Source organism: Gymnoscopelus microlampas, assembly GCF_963454915.1.
Source record: "Gymnoscopelus microlampas genome assembly, chromosome: 17".
NCBI lineage: Eukaryota > Metazoa > Chordata > Actinopteri > Myctophiformes > Myctophidae > Gymnoscopelus > Gymnoscopelus microlampas.
In genome coordinates this window covers 29483729-29506802 of record NC_139954.1, presented here as the reverse complement: position 1 = coordinate 29506802, position 23074 = coordinate 29483729, and the positions used below count along the sequence as shown (strand labels likewise).

The 23074-nt window shown below is 43.0% G+C and overlaps 1 protein-coding gene across 2 annotated transcripts in view; it reads left to right on the top strand.

Annotated features, from left to right (window-relative positions):
- Positions 1-1050: 1050 nt before the first annotated feature.
- bcl9 (BCL9 transcription coactivator) overlaps positions 1051-23074 on the top strand; it is a 35099-nt gene continuing 13075 nt past the window's right edge. Inside the window, exons 1-3 of one of the 2 annotated variants that reach the window (XM_084084949.1) lie at positions 1051-1200; positions 3164-3325; positions 14829-15304. In XM_084084949.1, coding sequence (XP_083941075.1) covers positions 15012-15304 — 293 coding nt within the window. In that variant the 5' untranslated portion in view covers positions 1051-1200; positions 3164-3325; positions 14829-15011. Of the gene's footprint in view, positions 1201-1273; positions 1607-3163; positions 3326-14828; positions 15305-23074 lie in introns of those variants that run through there. The other variant, XM_084084948.1, reaches the window with a different exon arrangement.

The following is a 23074-nucleotide window of genomic DNA, read 5'->3' as shown; positions in this document are numbered from 1 at the left end:
CCTCAGAGGAAGAGTGAGACATTAAGAACATGCAATGCCAGAGTGGTCCTTCTCAATAATTTATTAAGATACATTTCAAATCTAACTCAAATGTGTAGGCTGATAATGGTGAACTGGGGATTGAATTAATTTGTGTTTAAATCATACTGCCCTATATATACCCACAGGGGTGCATAACAATTAAATGTAAGAGAAACCTGCATGTGCGTGTTTGTGCGTGCGTGCGTGTGTGTGTGTGGCCAACAGGTGAGAAATGGAGACTATATAGGTACAAGTTTCCCATTTTCATTTATCTAATTTATTTGTTTATTTTCTTGTATATTTCCCTTTATCGCAGTGGTTCCTAAACTTAATAGCTCAAGACCCAAAAGAGAAATTAGACATTTGCCCAGGACCCAAACTAGTGAAAAGAGCAGATATACAAGCTCACAATGTGTCGCTTTGCGCCGTGATCCGCTATTTTCACTACTTCTTGAATGTAGTTTTCCTTTATTTATGGCAATTATTAGATTTTTACATTTTATTTATGAAATACTTACCCATAACTATTGGTCTGTGACCCAAAGATGGGTCCCACCCCACTATTTGGGAATCATGTTTACCATTTTATTGTGGGGACATTAGTGTCTTTCTCTCTCTCTCCTGTCTCTCACTGGCACACAGACCTGTCTCTCGAGCTCTCTCCTGTCTGACAGTAACAGTAACATTCTCACTGGCACACACACAGACCTGTCTCTCTCTCTCCTGTCCGACAGTAACATTCTCACTGGTACACACACACAGACCTGTCTCTCTCTCTCCTGTCCGACAGTAACAGTAACATTCTCACTGGCACACACAGACCTGTCTCTCTCTCTATTGTCCGACAGTAAGATTCTCACTGGCACACACACAGAGACCTGTCTCTCTCTCTCTCCTGTCCGACAGTAACATTCTCACTGGCACACAGACAGACCTGACCTAGAATTGCTACTTAGAATTCGGGCTAAACCAACACGCCGGAACGGGCGGGGGGGAGACGACAGGAAATCTTGACTGGATGTAATGGAGTAGGACCACTGGAAAAGCTCGGGCGAAGGGGGGAGACATATTTCTATTTTATAATGTTAGCCGTGATAATGTTGTGATCTGATAAGTGCACAGTTACACAGATCCTCTGCCATTGAGGAAAAAAACGGGCATTTACGAAAAACATTCCAGGTAAGTTTTTTTGGGGAGAAAGTGTCGCCTCCCTGCTCTGCTCCTGGCAGCGGTACACGCGGGTCCTCCTCCCGGGGAACATCTCATCTCACTCCGGTATCCGTTCTTCTACTGCCTCTGTCCCCGAAGGAAGGCTGGGCTACTAAACCCCATCGTGTCTGGCCTGGCAGACTGTAGACACCGAGCCCCGTTTTCAGCCACAATGGTTGATTTTTTTCCGCGCTACAACAGTGGATTATTATTCACAATGTTTTTTGCGGAATGGTGTGAAACGCGCGGAGCAATATTGGTTTTTTAACCCATTATAACCAGAGAGAAGGACCAACCCGTGCTTCGTTGAAAATGAAAAAAGGGATACAATGCAGCATGCATGTTCTACATTCTTCAAGATAATCGGGGGCCATTGGTATTGTATTTCTTTTCACTAGAAACGCATTTAATATTATTTCTAAAACGCGCAGCCAGATTATTAAGGCCTCGGCTGGCTGATTGTGTGTCGGCCAGCCTCTCATCTAACCGAGCGAAATTTCGGTGGCGATTTAATTGTTACATTGTTACCAACAGAGCCAACAGAACTTGAAAAGGCACAGCATTTGGCGGAGGGAGGGGCCATTTTTATTAGACAAAGCCTAAAAATTGTATCTCATTATGTTGTATTTGTGTGCTTTGCGCTGGTCCGACAACGTCGTCGTTCTTGGTCTCAGCCGCCCGTGAGAGTGCCTCCCTCTCGGGGAAGACTTTGTTTGCGCTGCTGGCCGAGGCTCCATGAATGTCCTCCCTTCCCCCCATTCAGCTCTCTGGCGAAACAGGAACAACTTCTTTTAGGAGAAAAAAAAAAGTTCCTGGAGTTTGAAGCGCCATGGAATACTTTGTCCGCCAAGCGTTGTCCAGTGAGGCGCTGAGATTTCAGGGGGATTCTGTGCACTGGTTGTTGTGTTTATTCTAACAACGGTTAGCTTTGTAAATACGTATGGAAACACTTTTACTGCCTGTCTTCTTCTTGTGGAGCCCTGCTTGCGTATCTTGTTCAGTTTTGTGCTGAGTGGCCTTACCAAGGCCATATAAAAGAGAGCATTGAACATGTCCAGCCCAAGGCTTTGCCATTGAAGTTAGACCTAAAGTTCTGAATGAGAAAAACAGTTTTAAAGGTATTGCATTGCAGTGTAAATTGTACTTTCAGAGAATTAGTTCCAACTTCCAAGGGGTTTAGTTAACCAAGAGGCCTAAGCAATTTGTTTTCTTGAGACAAGGCTTTCCAAGGACTCTGATCAAAAATCCAATAAATATTTATCTATTATCACAATTAGCCCACACACCATACATTTCAACTGTTCCCACCCCCTCTATGCATTTGAAGTAGCTTGGGGTTCGTTAACTTAATGGACATAGACCTATGAAGATATTGTAATTTAACATGTTTGTGTTGACATTAGGTTATCATGTTGACAAGGATGAGGCCGCACAGCTCTTAGCCACAATGCAAAAGTGTATTAAAAGGTACCACCAACGTTTTGACAATACAGTCTTCCTCAGGGTTTGACATTAGGTTATCACTCATCTCTCCATTCTAAAATGACCGTTAAGTCTGTGAAATGCACTGAAAATGTCTGTTTACTGACCCTACTGCTGTATGCCAGCAAGTTGGTGTTTGGTGCAAGCTGTCCAGGACATGAGGAATCACGAAAACCCTAGATATTATATCATACCCTGTCCCATAGTCCCTTGTGTGTACACGTGTTGATAACTGAGGCATAAATCGATGTTGGGGTAAAGGAAAAAAATGACTATATGCTGTTACTGCGGCCCCAAAGGATCTGAGCTTTGCACCGGCTAAATACGCTGGTTATGTGTTTGCTACATGCTGGCCTTGTCAACATGAGGCAGTGAGTGCTTTTCCCTGCCTCCTGCTTGTTTGCGAATCACCGGTTGAACACAGTTCTCTCTCTCTCTCCCTCTCTTCCAGGTGTGAATGATTTGTGGCTGTAGGGTGTCGTGAGTTGACCAGGTTCAGTGCGCAGCCTCCGTGGCTGACTGGGAGGAGAGGAGAGCAGACATCAGTGCCCAGGGGACCTGAGGCCTGGTTCTCCATATGAGGCCCTGCTGAAAGGGCAGGGGGGCTTCTGAGGTAACCCGGCTCACTGTCTTACACTTTCTCACACTGTTTCATGCATACCCCTCTCTCTCATCTTCTCTCTCTCTCTCTCTCACACTCACACACACACACGCGCGCACACCACAAACAAAGAAAGCGAGAGTTCTACACCCCCCCCTTTGCTCGTTGCAGATAAGTAAAGCAACTCACTTTCTTTACTTATCTGCAAGCATCAATGTAGAAATGCCAAAAATTGCTGGAGTAATTACAGTGTTGCAGTACTATGTCATTTTTAGCCCAAAGTAAAGTGCAACAACGAGCACAAAATATGTTCATGTTTATTGCATTTCTCCAGATTTAGTGCTGTCTATTCTTCCTACATGTCTAAAATGCCCATACACTGTTATATGTCATTGTCAAGATGTTCAATATAGTCTTATTTTGTGTTAAAGCATTTTTTGTTTGTCATTGTCCTAATGGCCAACTTGTTTTGTTTTACAATATTGACCATGGCAGGAAGAACTTCTGCCCTGGCCTCATAGACATAGCCTTGCCACAACTTGATAACACTGCTATAATTCAGAGGGGAACAAATAAGGCACTGTCCGCACTTAAAATCTATCTCTATATCTTTGACTTTTAGCTATAGGGGTGCCTACATATATAGCTGCATTCTTATGAGAGGGAGGCCCTGAATTGTACGGGGGTTGCCCTGTAACATGACCCCAGTTGATGCTTATGGAAGCGGCCCATGGCGAGGACCCTGGACTGCGTTACTTTGGCCCATCAGGGCCATGTTTGGTCTCATCCTTAGATTTGTACATGCTGAGGACATCAGGCCGGTCAGGGTGAACTGCCAGGGAACACTATCCACAGTGTTTATTTGTCTGCTATCTAATCCAAAGAGTGTTAACCAAAAACCACAGTGAGGTGAAGCACGGAGGGGAAGTGGATATTGATGTGAAGCGGCAGGGGATTTATTTTCTTCTCCGTGGATTGGCCTCCCTTGTTTCCTTGCATTTGTTTGCTTCATGGGTTTTCTAATTAAAATCGCAGGGCTTACGTTGTGTGTGACATGGTAGGATGAATTTGAGAAGTGGTGTGTGTCCCTTTGCCTCAATGTGGGGCGACAGGGGGGGACCCGCCTCCCCAGACACAGATGACACCATGTGTGTCTATCTTGCAGTTGACAGAGATGCTGAAGGCACAATTCTACTTTGTCAAACGACCATGTCAGTGTCACATGGCAAAACTGCGTCAACAATTTCTTCAGTTGAAAATACGTTGCTTGTGCTGTTTTGACAAAGTATAAAGTAGTCCTTCTGTGACTTTATCTTTTCAAGTGTAAAGCGTAGGTTTGTAAGCTTTTGATAATTACAGATGGGGATGGACTGGTTCATATTCCCACCTACAATGTTTCCTACTAAAACATCCAGGCAACGCCTACATTTCGGTTGCGATGTCAAGAGCAATTCATTGTTGAATGTTTGTTGTGAAATTATTTAGACCTTATGTGCCAAGTGTACAGCCTTCAAAGTGTCACGCAGGTTGTTGGGAAGTTGGGGGCCATTTGGTTTCAGTGCTTATATTCCCAATGATGAGTTTGCATACACTAGAATCTGTACCACATGTTATCTTTCTTAAATGACTTCTTGGCTAAATCTTGTCAAATGTGCAACATATGCAAGAATGGTCAAATACTAATTACTGCGGATAAGAAACCTGCCACTAAAGCAAAGAGAGAAGTTTCTAGTTACTCCCAGATTTCTTGTTTGCCATTTAGAAGCATTGTCCTCCCAAATTGTAAACTCGCTGCAATGTTTTGCCAAACAGTGTTCAATTGAAAATAAATAAAAGGCAAAACATGCTCTAAGGTTATATTACAAATTCCCTGCAGAAAGACAGAAAATACATTTAAGGAATTGGTGAATGCAACATTATAACAACTCTTTCAAAAACAAGGTTAAAAAGTAAATAAAACATCGATCATTTTCGCAAAATGTACTAATTTAAAAGGCATTTCATTAGGACCCGATTGGCACTAAGACTTGACAATAGACAACACCATTCCTCAGTTTATGTAGAATGCAATTTAAACCCCACGACACCTTTATCAGGGAATATGAGTTTGAAGCTGTCATGGCAGACAAGAGCTAGAATAAACAACGTATAGCTGCCACTATGGATTTATTGAGTAGTGATACTGCATATTTTCACCTCTAGTGGTGGAGATGGGCAGCTCTCTTGTCTTTCACATGAATCATACAAAAGCCTGGGGTTCCCCTTAAAACCTCAGACATTCTGTTGCCAGTCTGCAGACCACGTCGTTTGGCTGCAAAATTAAGGCACAATCAAAGGGCATTGTTAAACATCCCGTTGTTCTTGAGATTAGTGGCATGTCTTGGTGTGTGTGTGAGGGTTTTGTATTTGTGAGTGAGCAGTGAGTGGGTGGGCTTGTGCACAAGTACAATCCTTTTGGGATGTGTCTGGCTGAGTTAGAGTGTACCTGTCACTCTGCTTTCATGTTTCTCCAATATGATTGACAGTTTTGGAAGAGGCGGACTGCTCCTGCTGGCCCGAAATGGGTCCTTTCAAATGGGTCTGCTCTCCTTCTGGAACCCACTGGCTACGTTGACCCCAGTCACCTCAACTGGCCATGTTAAAGTCACCAGCCAAGCTCATGACCTTCCCAACCAGCAGCTACCCATTAGCTTACTATAATGCACTGTTTTGCCACAATGTCTCAAGCTTGCATAGTAAAATCCTCAGTGATAATTTAACTCATGAGAGTGAAAGAATTGACCATTACGGGTCTATACTGTGTTGACCGCATCCTAAAGACTTGTTTTAGGTGTCACAGGCCGAAATACACACTTGTCCTAGAAGAGTTTATTTTTAATTTTTGTACAGTGAGCTGATTTGGCTCATCGCTTTGTTCACTTGTGTCGGGATGAACTGTCTGTTAAATGTTTTTCTTTTGTTTTTCTCTTTTGCCAAATAATTCTTGGCAGTGAGTAACAGGTGGGGATTCATGGCATTAAACGTATACATTTAGCTCTTTACTCTACCACCACATCACATGCAACTCAAGTCAAAAGACCTGGTTTGTATTTGAAATGGTTTGTATTTGAAATAAGACAGTTGTGAATTTATTCCAACAATAATACCTTTCAGTGGGTGTGGGCGGGGTGTGACCTCACCAAGGCTTTGGTTGCAGAGTGTGAAGTTTGACAGTGGAAATGATAAAAGGCTTGTTCTGAAAGCCAGAGGCATCATCTTAATGCCATTGTGTTGAGTAGTTATCCTGCTATTTGTAAGTTGCTAATGTGTAGGTTTTGGGGCCTTGTATAAGTTCTCCGAATTTGTGATGTAATAAGGATCCATGGTGTATTGGGCATATGCAAACTATGGTGAGACTGCAGGCTTTTGTTTTTCACCTGAAGTTTCGTAGGAGCCCTTTAGTCAGGATTGACAAAATGGAGCTATAATTCGGATTTCTGTAAAAATTAGCAAGTCTGAGGCCTAAACTACAAAATAGACATTTCAAGTAAAATTTCCCCAGAAGCTTCAGAGGCAGTCTTTCTATTATTATTGCTATTACATGGTAATATTGCCCACAAGTGAATAGATTTTTTTCTGTACAAAATGATCAAATTTGTGTTGCTATCCTGACAAGTTCTCCCAAATACTTCCTGACGGCAAACACGCCTCATTCTCCAATGTACTACCAATTCATCCTGAGTTGTTTTAAGCTTGTTTTAAACATACCTGACTCATGTGGTCAATGAATGTTATTGCTTTTCATCGAATTAGGCTACAATATGCTTAACCACTTAAGCCCTATTTTATATACTTACTAATAAGTCCACGCTCACAACGTGTCACATTGTCTGTTGTGAGCTAGCTTGTAGATCTGCTATTTTAGCTTTTTTTCGATGTATATATTTTTCAATATATAATGACATGAAATATGGACACCAGGTACTTAACATAAGAACAATGGGGAAATAACAGGGGTGCGATGATGTGTTGTTGTTGTTGTGGAACATTCACTGTTCTATAAGAACATTATACCAGAAGAGAGACGAGCGCTTTGGTCAGCCATTAAACCAATGGTGGATGTGGGTATTTGTTTGTATGTGTGTGTTGGTACGAGTAGTTGCATGTGCGTGCGTCTCTTTCTGCCCGTATATTTAATTGGGCAGGTCGTTGCCAGTGTGTTTAAAATTCCACGGGAATGACACACCAGTGTAAACTGGGGTAATTCAGGGACAGACTCTGGCTCATGTTCCTCCAGGGTGCTAATTTTGGTCCTACGATAGAGCAGAGGAGAAGAGACGGGTGCTTGTAAGTGTATTTTCATTTAAGATGTTATTTTGGTTTAGTGACTTTTAGTTTCGGTACAGCCAGCACACAGTAAAATCCTGAGTGTTAGTTTAACTCTTTAGTTTAACTAACTCAAATGAGTTTGTCAAGTGGTCTTCACTGTGGTCCTCTGTGGCAAATTGTTCCTCTCATCATCAGTTGTGCTTTGAATAAGAAATAATTGGGGAAATGGGGGGAAAAAGGTTTGTGTTCAAGATGTCAGACTTCTGTCTTTGTTTGTGTTCTCAGCACTCGAGAGGCAAATTATTTTGTTGTGCTCTGATGGAGGCCTTGCACAGCATGGTTTTGTAAAGACCATCGATTCAAACACTGCTTCATTGACTGAAATATTTTGTCGTCTTTTAGGAGATTTTGTACTTTGTGTCAATAGAGGCAATCGGTTCATGGGTTTTTTTTGTGCGAGGAGTGAAACACCCCCTTTTCCACTTTACCTCAATGGTCCGCAGAGCCTCTGAACGGGCCGACCGTTGGGATTTCCCACAATGCTTTTAGCCACAGGGAGACGTCCTCACAGCATGAGCAAGGGAGGAATGTGCCCAGAGTGTGGGAGCGACCGTAGGGATCGAGGGAGGGAGTCACGGACCAGAGAACCCGGTCAGGGAAGGGAAGGGAGGAGAGTGAGGGGTGTGTGTTGAGAAGAGCTGTGTTTCTGTTACAACAGTAGTCACTTGAACAACAGATCTACTGCTCACTGCATGATACATGGCAAAATCCTCAGTGTTCACTGTTCATTTAACTCTGGGAGTGTACAAATGTAACCAAATGGATATTTACGGGTCCATTCGGTTACATTTGTACACTCTCAGAGTTACGAAGGGATAAATAAACACTGAGGATTTTACTGAGTAGCAGCCGGCTGTGGAAAGAATTATAATTCTCTAAGCATAATCTGCCCCATCTCTTTGTGTGTGTCTATGCACATGCGTGCCCACGACAAACCGCAGTTATTGCATCTGTTAGGCAGAGAGATTGTTGTATGTTTGTTTTTAGGGGGGTTCTAAAAAAAAAAGCCTCTTTGTGCCGTAGAGGCGAGAGTATTGAATGCGTGTTAGCGAGATGCACCCACTTAGACAGGGACAGAGGGCAGGCAGAGGGAGATGGTCTGGAGAATGGAAGGGTGCAGCGTGTGTGAGACAGAGATCAGAGCAAGCCGGACTGCTGAGTGCCAGTCCTGCTGCCAGGGCTGGCCGCCACGCGTGGCACCGTGCCCAGGCTACGCCAGCAGATGTGTCACTAGTGAGTCAGCTATGTGTACGTTTGTGCCCGTGTGTGTTTTGTGTGTGCACGGCACGCACACACACACACACAAATGTCCATGACAGAGACACCCACCCACCCAGACACACACAGTGAGAAGAGAGTGACTTGTGTAATGGGTTTCCTCTCTCTCTTTCCCTTCTCTCCCATGGGTATGTCGGTATCACACTCCTGTCCCTTTCTCCCGCTTTCATTGCCACCTCCATCATCATGACGGACACAGAGAGGGGCTCTGTCACCGCGACATGATGTGACAAAACGTGACATTACACACATGTCACCTCCCCGGGGATGGAAGCTATCGTCTGCCAAACAGAGGAGCTGAAGAATCGGGGGAGGTGGGGGGTGGGTGAGGACTGGAAATGCTGGACCGGGAGAAGAGTGGAGAGGAAGCTGGGAGTGAGCGACGTGAGGGGGTGGTGGGAGAGAGAGAGTGAGAGAGAGAGGAGGGATAAAGACCAGTGCTCGAAAGACCTGTTAAACTCAGCTGGGCTGGGCCGCAAGAGAAAAAGTGTGAGTGTGTGTGAGATAGGGATGTTGCTGTTGTACACTGGGAGTAATAGGAGTTTGTAGAATGCGGAACAGTTTAAAAGTTCACTGTAAATATTTGACATGGCTCGCTTTCAGGAGGAACAAGAGAGCCTAGTCATACTAGCCTAGTTTGTGTGTGTGTGTGTGTGTGTGTGTTGGTTCTTGCTACGGTAGATGTATATGTCAAAACGCCTCATCTGTGGCGTCACTGCTCTATCTTTAGCACTACTTGGCATTCCAGGCGTTCTGTGTGTGTGTGTGTGAGTGAGTGTGCGTGTCATGAGAGCTCTCTGCAGGGTGTGGCATATTTGGCCACCACGCTCAGGAAGTCAACTTCAACAGGTGAGTATGCAGGTGTGCCATACCCCGTCAGCCAATCCCCAGCCAATACTGTGTGCACTCAGTTTCAGACCGAGAGTCATTGATATGAGGATCAGGTTAATCACAATTGGTAGTGCAGTTAATTGACCCCCAAGGGGTTTGCGGAGCAACACCCTGCCTCATGAAAATGATTTTAGGCTTTGTGCCCCTCTCTCCCACTGTTATGACTGGCTCTAGCTGCATTGGGAAGTTGCAAACAGACATCATAGCCTACCTTTTTCAAATCGGGTAACACCTTGGTCTATTCAGAATCAATGACGAGTCATCAGCGCACTGTGCGTGTGAACAACCCCAGTCAAATCCGTCCGTTCTTTTGAACTGTGTGTGTGTGTGTGTGTGTGTGTGTGTGTGTGTGTGTGTGTGTGTGTGTGTGTGTGTGTGTGTGTGTGTGTGTGTGTGTGTGTGTGTGTGTGTGTGTGTGTGTGTGTGTGTGTGTGTGTGTGTGTGTGTGTGTGTGTGTGTGTGTGTGTGTGTGTGAGAGAGAGAGAGAACGAGAGAAAGGGAGACGGTGTACAGTTTCGTTTGTCAGTGACTAAATGCACATCTATTGTTTCCTTCACCAGTGCTTATCTTGCAAAGCTTCCAAATTGCCTTTGTGATATCTATGGTCTCGTTTTGTGGTTAAAACCAACATATTTTCACAGAGAAGATGTCACGGAGTTAACAAGCTAATGAAATGAGCTAACTTGTCTTTAAGGTGGACTGACTTAAGGTAGACCAGCAATTCTAGACCTAACTAATTTGACCCCATGTCATAACCCCTGTCTCATCAGTCTCAACGAGGTGCAGTCAAATAATATCAAATATCCCCAGTATGTAAAAAGACAGTGTTATATACATTGTTGGTTAATAAGGGATAAATGTTTAATCGGTTACTTGAACATTATTATGTAAGTATAAAGACAATAAAGTTAGATATACATTGTTGGTTAATAATGAATAAATACAAAGGTATTGAAAATATTGGAAAGGGTCAAGTTTGGGGACTACTGCGCCTTAAATGTACACCTGATGTATACCTAGTTGAGTTTGTAGATCGGCTATTCTCGCACAATGAAGTATAAATTAAACATGAGGCTAGAAAATAGTAGTCCGACTGATAACATCAGTCCATGATGCTGCTGTAAAATTGCTGTCCAGAAGTATTTGACCAACTCATGAAATGATGAAGCTGTATTTTTGTGTATTTATCAGTCAGTTCTTATCAATCCTAGGCTACCATATATCATATTTTTACCTTTGTAATCCTAGGCTACCATATATACTATTTTTACCTTTGTACTGCACACATATTTACTTTTTATGTTTTAATTTGATGTGTCAGAGAGAACTGCACCCAGTCAAATTCCTTCCATTCCTTGTATGTGAAAAGATACTTGGCAATGAACAGTTTCTGACTCTTGATTGTGTTCTGATTAGTTTTATTAAATTTATATGTATATATATATGGTCTATGATGATAAATGCACTTTTTTCAGGTTACAGTAAATGTTAATATATACTTCAGTGTGTCATTTTTAGAAACAAAACAGATACTTTTAGGACATGTTTCTATGACCACCCAGCGCAGTTGTGTCCTAATGTTGAGCGGTTGGACAGAGACTTTATATGCGTAATTAGATTTGAATTGGTACATGCAACTTGTGTGTTTGTGTAAGGAGATAGAAAGGCCCTTCTGTTTGTGAGAGCTCCCATGTTGCATAGACCATGCGGTGCCTCGCAGCCGGCTGTGTGTCTGGGCATTGTCTTGCAGAAAAACACAGAGCGGAGATGGAAAATAGTGTTTTTCGATATTGCGCTACACAAATAGTGGGTTAAAAAGAATTTCTCGAGATGGAGGCCGAGCAGACGGAGAGTGAGCGGGGGAGCGAGCGAGTGAGAGAGAGAGGGAGAGCTATACTCTGTTGTGGCTGAGCTGCAAAATGGGATTTGCATAAATAAGGCTGAAACATCAGCAGGCCCTTTACAGCCAACAGCAGGGCTAAGAGCAGGGAGGAGAGTGTGTGTGTGTGTGTGTGTGTGTGTGTGCGTGTGCGTGCGCGTGTACGCTGGCATCTGTTTTTTTTTTTTTTTGTCAAGCCGAGGTTTGTCTTGCAGTGTTGTGTCGTATTGGGAGGTGGAAGTTTCAAGCTAGCAAAGTATCTTGGCAGCAAGGTCAGGGTTTCTCTCCTGATGATCCCACACCTCTAAAAGGCTCCTAAGACACTCCACTGGCTTAAAGCCTCCATCTCCCCCATAAGAGTCTCTTTAGAAGGCTTTCGGGTGACGTAGAACCCAGTGAAGGTTCTGTTCTCTGCAGGCTGCCATGACTGTTACATAAGCATGAGGCGAAGTGCTCCCTCCCAGTACCACCCGTGTCGGAAAACCCAAATCTAATTGAATTGAACTATTTTCCGCCCTCGTTTCATGTGGAGACCCATATTTATATCACAGGCAAAATACTCATTTTTAGCGGCTCATTATGCGGCCTTCCCATTAACTTGGGCGAGCTACAGCTCCTAGTGTTTGTTATGATAGACAGCTCTGGTTCTTTTAATGGAGGTGGAGAGAGAGGGAGAACTCTCTGTGATTAGCTGTGTGTGTGTGTGTGTGTGTGTGTGTGTGTGTGTGTGTGTGTGTGTGTGTGTGTGTGTGTGTGTGTGTGTGTGTGTGTGTGTGTGTGTGTGTGTGTGTGTGTGTGTGTGTGTGTGTGTGTGTGTGTGTGTGTGTGTGTGTGTGTGTTTTGTGACAGCCATGTCAGCAAGCTCCCTAATTAGTGTCTTGTTAGTGGGTGATTGGAGGGAGTGGGTGATTGACAGGTCCCACTGTTTGTATGTGTGCTCACATGCACAAAATACATGAGTTTGTATATGCTGGGGTGGTATAGATTTGGCTGACACCCCTTCAGGGCATAAAGGCTAGTTAACTTGGACCTAAATGGACTATGTAGCTGATACTGAAACATGAGAGCTGCTTTAACTAGTAGCCAAGTATATTTCACATGGGATTGTGTAGGCATAATAATTTCTGTTTGGTACTTCTTCATTTTGTATGGTCTTCATCTGTGTTTGGTCATGATCTGTGTATCCTCTTCATCGTTGTGTCTGGTCTCTGGTGGTCTTTGCCAGTATTCTTCCATCTTGAGTAAAAAAGCGTAATGGCAAAAATCTCATCTTTTTGGGGAGCCATACGACAAAGTATAAATTAGTTTTAGAGCTTCCTCACTAAGAAGTTTATTCAGTTGTTTTACTGGTATCATCATTTTGACTTAAGTGGATCCTCTTCAGGACTAGTTATCCAGCCCAGCACCTCACCCTGATGTATTTTTTTCTACCTTTCACATCTCTTCCCCTTTCCCCCTTTGTTCTCCTTCCTTTATTCTGCAGTTGAATCTGGATGAGTAGCCAAAAGGCAACACTCTGAAACTGTCCCCAAAAATCTATTCACGTTCATGTTCAGTGTTTTCCATTTATTTCGTTGACACATGCATGTAACTGAACAGTATTAAAATGGTAAATGAATGCCCTGTTTATATTTCATAACATAGTTGTATGACAATGTTGTGCAGAAGTACCTAAACTGCAGTTTGTGGCAGTGCACAAGCTCAAAACGCATTCAAGTGTGACTTAGGAGCTTGTGCATCTGCTGTTTTTGAAACATTTTTGAAAAATTGATTTAGTTTTTTCCACCTGTGATGACATGCCCAAAACAAGGGACACCTGGTTGAATGTGGTTGTGGTTAAGTCTGTCTGTGGGTTTTATAAATATTTAACCAATGACAAGTTTTCATCCCGACAGCGACAACATGGGGTATGTGCTCTACCAGGTGGGCTACCGGGGCGCCCCTTAAATGGCAAATTGGACCGCAAAGCATGCTCATACATGCTCTGTACCTTTTCGTAGTTATTATTTTGGAAGTTTTTAACTTTATTTCAGATAGGAGAGTGTAGAGAGACATGAAACAAAGGGCAGAGAGAGGAGAGAAATGAAAGACAATGCAGAAGTCGCATTTAATACACTAACACACAAAATACACTATGAATTAACCACTTGAGTCCTATTTAATAATAGTAACTAGCCAATCTACAGGCTCACAAGTCACACTGCAATGCGTTTTGAGCTTGTGCACTGGCCATTTTAGGTACTAACTTGCTATTTTCACTTACTTATTGTCTTTTGGGAAATTTGTGAAATTCTTTTGAAAAACGTTCTTTGGGAAACACTCCTAGACCAGTGAGAGATGAGCTCCACTACTGCCATTGCTATCATAGTTAGAGTTTGTGTGTATTCGTCTGGTTCCCAGCAGCCCATGCAACCCCCCCCCTCCCAGGGGAACTCTGGAGCCAGTTACAATGTTGGAGCGTTTTGGAGGCGCTCCTAAATATTTTCAGGATGACAATATAAATCTGACTGACTTGCGCTGCTCTCTCAGACAGGATTCTCATGCAATTACCAGGGGAGCATGCTGTGTGTGTGTGCGCACACACACACACACACACACACACACACACACACACACACACACACACACACACACACACACACACACACACACACACACACACACACACACACACACACACACACACACACACACACACACAAGATTGCAATACTTCCTCTTAATGCTTCTTCAATGTAGTTTTGATAATTTTTAACTAAACTGCACACTGTACACACATGCATGTGCACACACATACTGTATACACAAAGCTTGGTTCAAGATTGCTATGCTTCCTTGTACGTTTCTTCACATAGTTTTGATACTAAAAATAATTACCCAGCTGCACTGCAAAATCCAGAGTATTTATTTAACTCTTGAGGCATTAAATTAACACTTACAGTTCAGTTTTGTACACCCTCAAAGAGTTACAATAAATGAACACTCTGTATTTTACATTGAGGGACACCACGACCAGACTCTACTGTTTGGACACATGGCTTGTGAGCTTTGTTTATATTAACGGATGTTTTTTCTCTGTCTCTTCTCTCCTCTCAACAGTGTGCCCAAGGGCTTTGAAAGCCCCTTGGGGAAGCTTCACCAATAACGCACCGATCAAACAAAAAAGACTCCTTTCCTATTGCTCTTATTTTTTTCACTTACCTACACATTCTCTCTCTCTCTCACACACACACACACACACTTGCACACACACCCACACACACAGACAAGGACATAGAGAGAATGTTGGAGGTCCAAGAGGAGAGGCCAGCGGCGGCAGGAACAGCAGCGACACACTTCAACAAGAAGGAGCGAGGGAAGAAGGAACGAGACGAGGCCAAGGACGGACGGGCCAACCTTGGGAATATCGGGAACCCCGTTACTGGCGCGGGCTCCAGGAACGTACGAGCCAAAGCGCCGCTCCCGCACACGGGCAGCCCACACCAGCTCATCACTCCACCCTGCTCTGTGGTACTGGGAGCTCCATCAATGCACTCCACCAGACTGAAGAACTCCCCATCCACCAACACACAGAGGTGAGTTTTGTTTTACGTTATTCCACCACAGTCAGATTACAACCTCACGTTGTGATTGGCCGAGAGGCATTCTAATTGGTGGTCGACCAATATGTCGATTTGTACAGAACTGGGCAGCTGATGGCTGACACTGTACAGTATATAATGCAGATAGTTGACTTCAGATGAGAGGAGAGCTTTATCATCAGTCCTGTCTTCATCCTCTGCATCAGCTGACAGCAAGTGCTGCTGTCTTTGCCCACTTGAGAATAGTTCTGCTAGTTGGCTATTAACCCATTAAGGCCTGAGGTTCGGATTCTACAAAATGTCTTCTTTTGTTTTCTGGAAAACTTATGTTGCTATATCAGTGGTTCTCAAACCTTTAAAGGACCCCCAAAATGATATGTATTTGGGCGCCGACCCCCCCCCTCCATCTGAAAATATTTTGTTCCAGGGACCCCCCAGAAACAAAGATTTGAATTAAAAATGTTTGCTTTAAAAATATGTATATTCAAAGATTTGCACAAGTTTTCACGTTTTTTCAAAAATAGCAGATCTACAAGCTCATAGCACGGCACCGAGTGCTGCGCTATGAGCTTGTATATCTGCTATTTTTGAATAGCCAAAGTATAAAATAATGGTTACACAGATGCGTTCCCGGTTTTAATGGGTTAATGTTATTCTACTGCTGGCTAACTTTGCACTTGCATGATCATGCATCACGTTATTGCCAATGATGAAGAAAATGTTCACGTAATGTGCTTAACAACAGCAGACCACAGACTCACTTGCTAACTGTCCCACAGCCATCCCAAATGACAAATCTGATAAATGTTTTATGACCCCGGCTCGTCGGGAGTTGGTATGTGGGCTGGGGGACGCCCATAAAATAGTCTTTTGAGCCCTGTAAGCTAGTTTAGCTGCTAGCTTGCTAGCTCGCTTTCTAGCGATTTGCAATTCCCAGCTAATGTTATTGGCATTTTGTCACTAACAGAAGACGTAATCTAATTATACCGACAGTAAACATTGTATGATATTAAGAGTGGCCAATTCAATATATTGAGGTTTGAAAGCTAGGAATTGAAGTCTTACCGTTTCCTGCCAACATGTACATATTCTGCGTAGCAGACTCGCGTTTTCACATCAAAGTAGGCGGGTACGATTTGTCCCTCTAAAGTGTGCCAAATTAAAAGGTGATGACTTAATGTCCAACTGCGTTTATCTCTCTCTTTTACTCGTTCCCTCTCACTCTTCCCTCTGCTTTCCCTCTATGCGCCGCTGTCACTGCTGTGTGCCGTGACTGTCCCATATGTGGGATGGATAGCTTGTACTCGATTGACTACTTCCAAGCTATTGTCCCATACGCGGGGCGGATAGCTTCCTCTCGATTGGCTACTTCCTTGCGGAAGGCAGTGTGTCCTACAATCCGACATGGGTGTGTTTCTTGGGAGAGGGAACGGTCTGCGATGTGATTATTTGTCGGCTATTTTCAAATAGTGTGCTCATTTGGCCTAGTCGCTTCTTTTGGGCTTGTTTTCATAAACCCGGTTGCTTCTCTAGCAACACTGACCCCCACACCTGAAAACAAAAGGCACTTCTTGAAAGTCATAATGAGAGATGGCCATGCCTCTGCAAAAGAATTATGTGCTTTGTGCGGTCATCAAATGCTATGCATTTTCAGAGCAATGTCTATGTATTGGCAAACTGACATAAGTTTTTGTCAATTTAAGGGAATCCAATTAAAGAAAATGTAAATACTAGCTGTATTATATATTATATGATATGTCCATAACAAATAAGTGGTCATGTAGGTGTTAACATGTTGTAATACTGTAGGTGGGGGCTTATTGCTATGGTGGCTGTTAACATCAGACACTGAACATAAATGATAACAGTTCCACCAAAGCCACTAGGTTGAATGAGTAAATGAAGCCCTACCAATACATCCGCACAGAAGGATTATCAACATTGTATCGAGGTGCCATATTTCGTTTTTAGAAATATTTCTGATAAAAGAAAATATTCCATGTTTGCATGGAATATTAAGAAAAGGCCAGGAAAGGGGAGCCTTCTGAGAGCTTCCTGAGCAAAGTTAGTTGACTTCAAAATGTCAAAAACGGCCAGGCCGACCCCTCTGTGACGCGTATGTTATATTATACTATATAATAATACCAGGCCACAATAACAAATGGAAACCCTTATTACCAAGGCATGACTCACTAGCTTAGTGTGTGTGTGTGTGTGTGTGTGTGTGTGTGTGTGTGTGTGTGTGTGTGTGTGTGTGTGTGTGTGTGTGTGTGTGTGTGTGTGTGTGTGTGTGTGTGTGTGTGTGTGTGTGTGTGTGTGTGTGTGTGTGTGTGTGTGTGTGTGTGTGTGTGTGTGTGTCAGTTCTGAGTAGGTGAACAGTACTGACTGTACTTATCTTGTACATAAATGTAGGCAACAGGCATACATGTGCAATAGGGCTGCATATAACATATCGTTATTTCGTTATTGATAATGGTATTACAATATTTATGATCATCATAAAAAGTTGTTTTTATTGTTGAATAACTTCATGATATGGAGGCTAGTGAGAAATGACCGTGTTCAAGCAAAGTGCCATGTGCAGAAACGCCCAATGTGGTACTGAAAACATTTTCCCAATGTTTCCAGGAAAACAGTTGGTTCTGTTCCACAGCACCAACTTAGGTCTGCCCATTCTAAGTTCAAGTTCACAGTTTTGAAGTATCGTTATTGTAGAATGGTAAAATTGACACAAGGGGGAGCACTAACATTCCACACACCGACGAGGCTGCCTGCAGATGTATCTGCAGAATTATTTTGTTTATCGGCCTCATGAGTGCAGGCATCGACGGTTAATGCATATTATCTCAAAATGCTTGATTCTGGTCTGAATAATCAGCCGACCGATTGATCAGTGAACCACTATTTCCAGAACTGCCAACATGTACGCACTTTGCGTAGCAGGCCCGCATTTTCCATCAAAGTACGTGGGTCCGATGTGTCCCTCTTAAGTAACGCAAAATTACAAGCTGATGACGTGACGTTCACTGTGCTTATATCTCTCTCTATCACTCGCTATCTCTGGCTCTGTACGGTGCTGTGTCCTACGTGCAGCAGCTGTTTGCCATCCATAGATGCCTTTCCATTAGCGGGACGGATAGCGGCTTGTGCTGGATTCATTGGCTACTGCCGAGCTACCATCCCATAGCTAGATGGATAGCTTCCTCTCTATTGGCTACTTTCTCGCAGAGGAATCCAGCATGGATGTGTGTTTACTTCAATGGTGGTAGTAGAACGGTGCGAGCGATTGCATGTGCAGAAACGCAGCAAAAGCGCACAAGTGTGGTACTCAAAATATTTTTCCAATGTTGGCAGGTCTGTAATTCTGATGACTGCTGATCACTTTGAACGCATCCACCTTGTTTCCAATACCTGTAATCTAGCAACGGCCACCGGCAGCTGTAGCACTGTTGTGCTGATATTATTTGGCACACCACCAGTGCCAATATACCTCACGGTATAGCACTCTTGTATTATTGCTTAATTTGAATTGTCAATTTTAACGGAGAGCAGCTTACAGGTTATGGTGGGTCGGGGTCTTGTGTCTTGCTCAAGGACAGCTTGACAGGATCTGTTGATAGACATGGATATTATATTGGTTGTTCCCAGGAATGCAAACTGTCACTTCCTCGTTACGGGATGGTTTCTGTCAAGTCAGTCTAATGGAGCTCAACAGTGACTGCGTTTACATGGACCCTATTCTACTTATATTCAGAATGACAGCTCAATCAGAATAAAAATGCCTCATGTAAACAAGTACATTGGAAGAGAATATTCCGGTCTGATCGGGAAGGAATTTCTGTCTGAGAGGGGTGGTATAAACCTTTTGATATTCAGATCACCGGGGAAATATCGGCATGTAAACACTTATTCCGATCGTTGGAAGTGAATTTCCCATTAAAGGACGACTTAACCCATTTTCAATCTATCTTCATATAATTGGTCCTCACTAATGCTCATGAAAAATTGTATGTTTCATAGGAGGGCTGTGGACACTAAAGAAACCCACCTACCATCATCATTAGGCAGGTTTTTGTTTTTCAAACAAGATTAAATTTCTTTTATTTTTATTAACGCAGAATAATGGCTTCCATTAAAGCATGCTAACCCTTTCCAGGAATAGAAAGCCTGCAGTTTCCATTAGCTTGGATTTGCCATCGATGATGTCACTGACAGACGGGTTTCTGAACTGTCCACAGCCCTCCTGATACAGACGGGGTAGACAAAAATGTTATCATAATATAATGAGCATTAGTGAGGACCTGGATTTGAACATTGCACGTGTGAATCTGCGTGCTAGTGCTATGAAGATGATCTCCAAAGCGCCCTTATGCTCATGAAACGCTTTGTGTGTAGACACAGGCTGTAAAGTCCTTTATAAGTTTGCAGAGTGTGTGTGTTGTGGCGTTCCCTGTGTGGCAGTGGCCGTGGTCGGCACTCGCAGCAGTAACTAACTCCACACATGCGCAGTTTGATCATCCCGTAGCTTGCAGCACTGTAACCATGACGACAGATGATCCCATAGGCCAAACTCTGAATCTCCGGTGTTTAGACAAAAACACTAATAAACGGCTTACATTTTGGGAAAGTGAAAAACAGGCATTGTGTTGTGCATTTGCTAATGGCCAATGCCTGTGTGCAAGTTCAGATCAATTTCTTAAGCCACTGAGAACTGTGCAGAACAGACAGGTTTTGATGACAGAGGTTTCCTTATTATATAGTAGGCTACCTGGAATAAAGCCAACCAGCTACATTATGAATCGGCTACATTATGAATCATGACCATAAAACATTTGATTCGGGTCAAGTAAATAATTGGAAAACGTGAAAGAAGGTGAATGTACAAGACTGTGTACATAGTGTGAAGGAGTGAATGACCTACTTGTCCCATAAACCACTGCGCATACCATTCCAATGCCTCCAACCTAATGATAGTTAAGGTTGCTTCTTCTTAACTTTAACCTTTGTCATTATTATAGTGTTCAAATAGTTAATAGTGTTGTAACATTGTGTGATAGATTCAGACTCTTGCCAACCAACACCCAGGTGCTAATCACAATCTGAGATTTTTATTGTTTAGCTGTAATCATCAGCTCTTATGTGTTATTTTCTTTTCACTGAGCCATTCCTAATGAATTATATCTCTCTAAAGAATGTTGGAAAAGATTTGTAATGTAATGTTAACTAGTGCAAATTTGATGTACCTTTAGTCATAGCTTTTGAATAAAATTCAATTTAGTTTTAGTTATATTTTTTGGTGTAGTTTTATTCAACTGATTTTGATTTGATTTATTTTGCACAAAACAATACAAAAACAGTATACAAATATAAAAGAAAATTGCCAGGAGGAGGCAAGAAGCCCAAAGCGTTCATACAAGGACTCTATGTATGTATAAAAACATGAATTGAACATTATTTGTAAACAACAAAATAATATTTTTAGAATTATAATTTACAAATAACATGATGAGAAATGAAAATCTACAAAATGTAAATACCTGATTATCCATGACTAGATTACTGATAATAATTAGCCAACATAGTTGACATATCAGAGTTTACAGGATGTCAAATCCATAGAGCAACCAAGCAAACGGGGAATAGAAAAAAAGAAACCAAGCAAAAGTTATCAGGGAATGTGTAATAATGGATGTGTTCTTATATAAATTAAGTGAAGAAAGTTGTATACCAGTAGAGTACTTGTCCCATAGTGTAGTGCCTCTGTATTTAATCTACAGTTGATCTACAGTTGATTTAGTTGACTAAAATATATTTTGGCAGGCCTTGATGGCGTTGTAATGCCTGTTTTATACTTAGCTGTGTGCCGATCTACAAGCTCACAATGAGTTGCTTGTAGATCAGCTATTTTAGGAGTGTGAAGGCCTTTGCAGACAGGGTGCGATTAGTCAATCAGTTTTTACCGCATGCGAAAAGACGCACAAATCGAACTGGGTTCGATTGGAAAAAAAAACGCATCGCCGTATCGCATCGTACTGACTCTGAAACCCATGTTAGCCATGATGAAGCTTAAAATTGCTGCAGCCAACACACAGTATCATAACGTAACGAACATTTAGATAAACGTCAACATTTGTTACTTGCTACGTTAACGCTAAGTAGATCTAACTTATTCTAATGTTGGTTAATTTTACCTGGAGTTCATCGAATAGGGCTGGATGGTAACTGATGCGTTGGTAGCGTAGTGGACACATTGTTGAGGGGACGGATCACAAACCTTTAGTATTGAATCTATAGTATTTCTACAAATCTGATATAACTGTTTGTGGAGGATAATGTCGTAATGGTGTGTCGGCCTTGGAAGCCTGGTTTCTATTTAGAATGTAAACCTTGCCAGAGCCTGCCTACTCCACAACTTGATCTGGTCAATTCCATACACTCATGCCAGACTGTTTCCGTGTCCGCTGTTTTTCTCTAGACCGGATATGCAACTTGCCAAAAGCGAATAGCCCCCATGGAGGACAATTTCACAATATATATATATATATATATATATATATATATATATATATATATATATATATAATTTTTTTTTACGGCAATAAACGATTGAATTATGTGATTCTCTGTTCCTATCTAAACGGCCATGTGCTTAGCTGGTTGGAACCTACTCTGTTACCTTTGGGCATGTGGATGCTACCTGCAGCAAGGGTTGTAGTTAAGTGTTCTGTTTGTGTACGTGCGTATGCATGTGTGTGGCCGGCCAGTAGTGAAATGTAATACAGACAGTGAGCTGTATAGTGGGCATGGAGCCATGTCACTCTGGCCTCAGCCACGCTGCTTACTGTGCAAGTGTTGGGTCAGGTGGGGCACAGATCTAAGATCAGCTACTGCAATTAACGCTTCCAGTTGGAAGGTGCTGCTGTGTGTTCCCGGGCTGTCCTGGGGTCAGGGAGTACACTGGTGTTTGGATGTTCTCCCTGCTGACTCATGGCTCTGGAGTCTCTGGAAATGAATGCCTGGACTGCCAAATCCTGGTCTTGCCTTCTTTTCCTTGTGCGTGTGTGTTGTGCACGCGTGTGTATTTGTGTGTGTGTTTGTGTGCACGCACCCACGCACGCACGAATGTGTGGGTGCGTGTGTATGTCAGCGCACATCCACATACTGTATGCTCGTGTCACATGTGTTAGGCTGTGGTTGTGCTCTGTGGACATGTTGGCATGCACCTCATTCTAGTTGTGCATACACAAGGAAGTGTGTGTCAAAGAAAGAGAGAGAGATTAGGGTGTGGTTTGGGGAGTTCTGTGGATGTGTCCTGTTTGCCTCAACTGAACTGCTTTTATAGCCAGTAAACAGCAGTCCACTGTCAGTGGCCCCACGTCTACTGCTGTCGGTCTGCTGCTTTTTAGTAATCTGTGCAGGAGGAGGTTTTCCTCGAAAACTCGACATAGTCCCAAGTGTCCATGTCCTCTTGTACACAGACATCCAGACAAACTGATGGATGTCAAGGCGGGAGTGGAGCATTGTTTCTGGGGGGATGGAGAGAGAGAATGCGACAGCCGACATTGAGAGAAGAACATGAGTCATTCTTCTCTGGTTTTCATTTTCTCCCCACCCCCCCACCGTTTTTTTTTTTTTACAGAATAGTGTAGAAGAAGGCTGCGTGAGGTAGAGAAATGCTGGTAATGAAGGGGGGCGGGGGGGGGGGGGGGGGGGGGGGTGCATGGGCTTGCCTATGGTTAGCCAGCTGCCTGACTCACTCCCCCC